The 7,348-nt window shown below is 50.8% G+C and overlaps 1 protein-coding gene across 1 annotated transcript; it reads left to right on the top strand.

Annotated features, from left to right (window-relative positions):
• Positions 1–4,529: 4,529 nt before the first annotated feature.
• On the top strand, positions 4,530–7,335 carry LOC133267233 (tubulin beta-1 chain). The gene is made up of 4 exons (XM_061449367.1): positions 4,530–4,693; positions 5,344–5,452; positions 5,724–5,834; positions 6,052–7,335. The coding sequence occupies exons 1-4, from the start codon at positions 4,637–4,639 to the stop codon at positions 7,110–7,112; spliced, it is 1,338 nt and encodes a 445-aa protein (XP_061305351.1). The 5' UTR covers positions 4,530–4,636; the 3' UTR covers positions 7,113–7,335.
• Positions 7,336–7,348: the final 13 nt, after the last annotated feature.

Genomic DNA, 7,348 nt, shown 5'->3' with positions numbered 1-7,348 from the left:
GAAACTGGGAAGACAAGGTTTGGTGCAGGCAGGGAGCAGGCAGGGGGGCTGCTGGCAGAGCTTTGGCTGCCCAGTGGCACATGCACTGTCTTGCTGTGAATGGGAGAGTTTTGAATTTCACTTGCAACAATGAACACTTAGAGTTTATGGAGCTGTGTTAAAAAAATACAACAGGGAACTCCCCTATCTACTTAAATAGCACTGAGGGCTAAGATTTGTTGAATCATTTTCCAAAATGGAGGGTTCTGAACTTACATTCAAGTGATCAACATTTAATTTGCTTCACTGTGTGCTCACGGGTGTTCAGCATTGCTGTAGGTGAGGGAAGGTATGCACATAAACATCTACCTCTCTCTAGGTACTCAGTTTTAAACCCTGGAGCTATATCACCCCCAGAAACTAGAGCGGATTTACAAAGAGACCAGTGCTATGGCATCTAAGAATTAGTTTCCCAATAAAAGCTCAGAATCCTTAGTGGAATAACTATGAAGGACAGTAGGAGGACACTGTGTAGGTGGGAAGAAGACGTCTCAAGGAATGTTCAGGTGCTTTCAGGAGAGGGACCAAAATGATGCAAGTTGGTATTTTGTAGATTTCCAGGAACACTTTGGCACCCAAAAAGCCCTTTGATGCCTGTGTGGATGCCCCCAGGAATGCCAGAGGTGCAATTGTATTGTAGTTCCACCGGTAGTGAGAAGATGTAACCGCCTACTACTGCTCAAAAGGGTGAGTTATGGCTACAGCAAGTAGAAATGTATATGCATGTGTTGTGTGAGCAATAACAAAGACTGCCTGTGATTAAGGATTGCAGAAATGTGTCAAAGGAAAATACTGACAACAGCTGGGATATAAAGAACACAAACTTCAAGGGAATTTGGTGAAAAATATCTCAGTGCCAGCACAAGTCTGGATTTTTTGTGATTGAAAAAGCCATGTGTAAAAACACCACATGTAATTCCATGTGTTGCAAAGCTTGAGCCAGTCCCTGCTTGTGACATTTCACAGCAGCTGAGGTTTCCGCGCTACAGGAGAAAAAGACCTGCAGTTGACAAGCAAGTCAATTCAGTGGAGCAAACTGAAAGCCACTTTTGAAAATATGACCAAAGTATTTTTCCAAGCAGCCAAATGCTGGGCAAAGATAAGGTACTTCCTTATCCACTAGTATTTCCTGCCATAAAGCAAAACATTGAGTGAAACCACTGACATTATCCATTGATTTATACTGTGTTAAGTATCGTTAAGGAGTAACATGTAAACAACTTTGTTTATTTTGGCTGCAGTTACCTTTCTTATTGATAGTGGTAATGATTTGCCACATAAATTTTTACCTCTCCTTTTCAAAAATCTGTGGTTTTGAAGCTGTTTTAATTGCAATTGTTGTAGTGTATTGTGACAGAGATCAACAAACCCATCTGTTTTGTTGGTCACACACAGCCTCCCACTCCTTCCTCTCCCTTTCAGATGATCACAGAATTGTGGAGATTGGCCAGGACCTCTGGAGATTGCCTGGGAGGGTCAGCTAGGGCAGGTTAATCAGGGTTGCGTCCACTTGGGTTTTGTATGTCTCCAAGAATGGAGAGTCCAAAACCTCCCTGGGCAACCTGTGTCAGAGAAAAAGAAGTTTTTTCTTATGTTTAGAGGGAATTTCTTTTATTTGTGGTTTGTGCCCATTGCCTCTCCCACTGGCACTGGGCACCACTGAGAAAAGCCTTGCTCCATCTTTTTCACTATTTCCCATAAAGTATTTATACACATTTGTAAGATTCCCCTGAACCTTCTCCAGGACAATCAGTCCCAGATCTCAGCCTCTCCTCATATGACACATGTTCCAGTACCTCAGGTTTCTCTATGTCGAGCTTTTCCTATGCCGTTTTTTCACTGAAAATGTCCCCTGCCATATTCAGTAGTGGGTCTATTTTTTTCCCAAGACTCCCTTTTGCTGTAGATAGACCTGTAGAAGTCTTTTTCACATCCTTTGCTTTGACTTTCCTAACCTTTCCTAACCCTGCACACTAAGACACTGGTTGCTCCTGGATCACCTTACTCTACTTCCACCTCCTGAATGCTTCCTTTTTCTATTTGTGTTTACTCAGAAGCTCCTTGTTCATCCATACAGGCCTCCTGCCACCTTTGCTTGATTTCCTGTTTGTTGGCATGAGCCATTCTTGAGGCTGGAAGAGGTGATTCCTGAAAATCAACCAGCTATCCTGGACTCTTTTCTTGAGGACCATCTCCTGCAGGATTCTTCCAGACAGATACCTGGAAAGGCTAACATCTGCTCTCCTGAAGATCAGGAAACTGTGATCCTGCAAGTTGCCTTGTTCTCTTCTATTGGGATCTTGAACTCCACTATCTCATGGTCACTGCAGCCAGGGCTGCCCTGAGCCTTCATAACCCTGACTTCTTCCTTGCTTGTAAGTACCAGGTCCAGCAGTGTGTCTGCCTTTGAATTCCTTGGTCATCTGTGCCAGGAAATTATCATCAATGCACTCCACAAAACTCCTGGATTGCTTGTACCCTGCTGTGCTGTCCCTACAGCAGATATTGGGGATGTTGAAGTCCCCCTTGAGGACTAGGGCCTGTGAATGCAAGACTAATTCTAGTTCTCCAAAGGTCTTACTTACTTCTCTTCCTGATCAGAAGGTGTTTAGCCACCGCAGCATAGTATACATTGGTTTGACCACTAATACTGACCCTTTAGATCTCAGCTGGCTCACCATTCACCCCCAGGCAGAGGTCTGTCCGTTTCTGCTACTCTCACACAAATGGTGACTCTCCTTCCTTGCCTTCCCAGTCCATCCTTCCTAAAGAGACTGCCTCCCTCCATCAATGTCCTGCCATGTTGTCCCCTCAGCACTTCATATTGTGCTTGAGGGGGACCCCTTCCAGGTCTGTTGTGCTGAATATGAGGCTAACATGCTCCACTGCTTCCCTGTTTGATTGTGGGTTGTCAGCTCCCTTCCCTGGTCTCTGTGTAAAGCTGTCCTCACCAAGCCAGCCAGCTGTGTGCCAAACTTTCTTTCACTATTGAAAAATTTAAAGCTGTGAATCAATTAATGTTTTTATAGTCACATTCAATAGTTTCTGCACAATCCATTATAGACCCTGCTGAAATTTATTTTGGATACCCTTCTCAGCAGCAGTGCAGATTCAGGTGTATCTCAGTTGGTTCAAATATAGTGTTCTTACTGTTGTTCTTGAACTTGTCGCTCCTCTCTCAGTCATCTGCCATGTACATCTGTTCAGTTTATTTCTATGATGGGCAAGCAGACATGCTGGGAGCAGGATCCAAAATCTTCCAAAATGAGATGTGTGGCAGGTGTCTGGTAGGACAGCATGTAACTTATCATAGAATCATAGAATGGTTTGGATTGAAAGGACCTTCAAAGGTCATCTAGTCCAATCCTCCTGCAATGAGCAGGGACATCTTCAACTAGAGCAGGTTGCTCAGAGCCCCACCCAGCCTGGTCTTGAAGGTCTCCTGGGATGGCACATCCACCACCTTTCAGGCCAACCTGTGCCAGGGTTTTACCACCCTCATTGCAAAGAATTCTTTTCCTCACATCCAGCCTGAATCTCCCCTCTTTAAAACTATCATCCCTAATCCTATTGCAACAGGGCCTGCTGAAATCTTTCTCCATCTTCTTATAGGCCCCTTTTAAGAACTGAAAGGCCACAATAAGGTCTCACTGGAGTCTTCTCCAGGCTGAACAACCCCAACTCTTCCAGCCTTTCCTCGTAGTAGAGGTGTTCCATCCCTCTGATAATTTTTGTGTCTCTCCTCTGGACCCCCTCCAACAGGTCCATGTCTTTTCTGTACTGAGGACTCCAGAGTCAGAGGTAGGGGTCTCACCAGAGCAGAGGGGGAGAATGTCCTCCCTTGACCTGCACTTATCCCACTCCTATGTGTGCTCCAACTCCTATCGCAGCCAGATCACTCCCAGACAAAGCCATTCTTTAGTAACATCATCAAGTTTCATGGCAGCCTTCTGCATTCCTGAGGTCAGAGCTCTACACACACAGGTTTGGCAGCACTATCTGAAGCAGGGTTGTGCTGCTTGAGCATGGCTGTGGGGTCTATTGCAGCCACCCAGTCCCCATGTGCTGCAGGTCTCTGAGATATGGAGAGATGATTCTTGGGCTTAAAACATACCAAAACACGATTACGGAGGCTTGAGCTAGAAACACAGGTTTCACAGGTGCTAAAAACACAGCAGCGGCAAAGAAAGTAATGGGATGAACTCCCGACAGGTGCACTAAGAGCAGTTTGGGAGGTTGGAGTTTTTGGGTTTATTTTCCACCTTTTCGGCCCAACACCCACCACGCCGTGTGGAATTCCGGCCGCTCTCCCTCCCACCGGCTGAGGGCGAACCCCCTCCAGCGCTCCACGCCCGCCGCACTCCAACCGCGGACGGTCCTGGCGCGCACAGCCCGCCCGGAGCCCCCTGCAGCGGGAGACAACGCCACAGCACCACCCCAACCCCATGCGCCCATTGGCTCCGCCGCATGAAGTCACCGGCGGGGCGGGGCACGGCGCCCGATTTAATGGGGGGCGCGGGGCGCGGCCTCCGCAGTGGAGAGTGCGGGAGCGGTGGAAGGGTGGTGTGCGTGCGGGGCAGCAGGGGACACCAGCATCATGCGTGAGATCGTGCACATCCAGGCCGGGCAGTGCGGAAACCAGATCGGCGCCAAGGTAGGGGCGGGAGAGGGGGGCGATTCCCGGTGTGCGACTGTGGGACCCTGGGGTCGCACGCCGCCCCGTCCCCAAAGGGAGAGTAGCCCGGGGCTTGATAAAGCATCGCGGCTCCTGCTCCCGTCTCCGGCAGTCTGACCCTCCTCAGTGCTGGGCGCCGGCTAGGCTGTGCCCTGGCTCCCGTCTTTCGCTGCCCGCCCCGCTTTTCCACGAGCAGCAGCGGCATCCGACCTGCTGCCTCCCTTTCTTCCCCGCCTCACTGGTGCCGGCCGCTGAGGGAGCAAGAGGTGTTTCACTGCTATAGAGAGCCCCCTCACCGAGGGTGTTACAGGTGTCATCTTCTTGAAATGCCTAGAGTGTCTTATGCCCCTGCTAGACAATGGGAGAAGACTAAGCTGAGATACCTGGGCACTGTCATCCTTTGGATATAAGCAATAAAAGAATTAACTCACAGGTTGGTGCTCAGCTGCCTGCTTGCCTTCAGCTGCTGTGGTCAGGGAAAGCCTTCTGTGCTGCCTCACCTTCCTCCAGGGCAGCTGCGCTGCTATGCAAGGGAGTGGTCAGGAAATGGCATGTACAGACTGTGCTGGTGTGTGTGATTGGCACTGGCCAGCTGTGGTTAACAACTGCTGTTCTCCAAATATTTCTAGTTCTGGGAGGTCATCAGCGATGAGCATGGCATTGATCCCACAGGCAGCTATCATGGGGACAGTGACCTGCAGCTGGAAAGGATCAATGTCTACTACAATGAAGCTGCTGGTAAGTGTGTCTGCTTCATCAGATGCCTTTAAATAAACGGGGCAGACATGCCAGCTCACTAAGGCTGGAAAAATCCCTGAAAAAGAGCTGTCACCTGCCAGTGACTCCTCTAAGAGAGCTTTGTTCTCAGAATGGCTCTGATAACACAGTAGTCTTGATCTAGACAGTGTGTCTCCAGTAAAATGCAGGGAAGTGGAATGGAGCACAGCAGGGGTCCTGTGACACTGGCTGTCAACTGTAGGGCTCATGCTGGTGCTGGTTTCTCCTGCAGGTAACAAATACGTCCCCCGTGCCATCCTGGTGGACCTGGAGCCTGGCACAATGGACTCTGTGCGCTCTGGCCCCTTTGGACAGATCTTCCGGCCTGACAACTTTGTCTTTGGTGAGTGAGTGTGGGATGGAGGAGTCCCAGACTGGGAGCTCTGTGCACAGAAAGGACTTGGAGCAAGCATGCAGATGACCCTGGGAGACCTGAATGCCAGTAGCACGATGGGGATGAAGGTGAGGGGTGCAGGCTGTGGGGCAGGAGAGGTGACATCATCTCTGTTCCTGCTTGGGGGCCTACTAACGGAGCACCTTGCTTCTGGTGTGCCCCGCAGGTCAGAGCGGGGCTGGCAACAACTGGGCCAAGGGGCACTACACGGAAGGCGCTGAGCTGGTGGACTCTGTCCTGGATGTGGTGAGGAAGGAGTCGGAGAGCTGCGACTGCCTGCAGGGCTTCCAGCTGACCCACTCGCTGGGTGGTGGCACGGGCTCTGGGATGGGCACCCTGCTCATCAGCAAGATCCGTGAGGAGTACCCCGACCGCATCATGAACACCTTCAGCGTCATGCCCTCTCCCAAGGTGTCGGACACGGTGGTGGAGCCCTACAATGCCACCCTCTCTGTGCACCAGCTGGTGGAGAACACGGACGAGACCTACTGCATCGACAACGAGGCCCTGTACGACATCTGCTTCCGCACCCTGAAGCTGACCACCCCGACGTACGGGGACCTCAACCACCTGGTGTCGGCCACCATGAGCGGCGTGACCACCTGCCTCCGCTTCCCCGGCCAGCTGAACGCCGACCTGCGCAAGCTGGCGGTCAACATGGTGCCTTTCCCGCGGCTGCACTTCTTCATGCCGGGCTTCGCGCCGCTCACCAGCCGCGGCAGCCAGCAGTACCGAGCCCTGACGGTGCCCGAGCTCACCCAGCAGATGTTCGACTCCAAGAACATGATGGCCGCCTGCGACCCACGCCACGGCCGCTACCTGACGGTGGCCGCCATCTTCCGGGGCCGCATGTCCATGAAGGAGGTGGATGAGCAGATGCTCAACGTGCAGAACAAGAACAGCAGCTACTTTGTGGAGTGGATCCCCAACAACGTGAAGACGGCCGTCTGCGACATCCCCCCGCGTGGCCTCAAGATGTCCGCCACCTTCATTGGCAACAGCACGGCTATCCAGGAGCTCTTCAAGAGGATCTCGGAGCAGTTCACGGCCATGTTCCGGCGCAAGGCTTTCTTGCACTGGTACACCGGTGAGGGCATGGATGAGATGGAGTTCACGGAGGCAGAGAGCAACATGAATGACCTGGTCTCCGAATACCAGCAGTACCAGGATGCCACTGCTGATGAGCAGGGAGAATTTGAAGAGGAGGGAGAGGAGGATGAGGCTTAAGTCCTGTAGTATTCAAAGAACTTCTCTAAAGCAGGCATGTGTACTAAGCGACTTCTTTCTGGTAGTGGTGGTGAAGCATGCTCTCTAGAAACAGTGTACCCAATTATCCCCTCAGTTCTTGTAACTTTGACAAATTTCTCCATGTCACAACTCTGAATCCCAGTTATTACAATGTTCTTCCCCTTTAATGTTAAGAGCACATAAAGGCATGTATTCTAGATAATGTTTTCTGTCTT

Source organism: Pezoporus flaviventris, unplaced genomic scaffold, assembly GCF_033815535.1.
Source record: "Pezoporus flaviventris isolate CSIRO_AGI_PZ_B2104156 unplaced genomic scaffold, CSIRO_AGI_Pfla_v1 ptg000007l, whole genome shotgun sequence".
In the NCBI taxonomy this organism is placed as follows: Eukaryota; Metazoa; Chordata; class Aves; order Psittaciformes; family Psittacidae; genus Pezoporus; species Pezoporus flaviventris.
The sequence above is the reverse complement of the archived record's forward strand: the minus strand, read 5'-3'. Positions and strand labels throughout refer to the sequence as shown.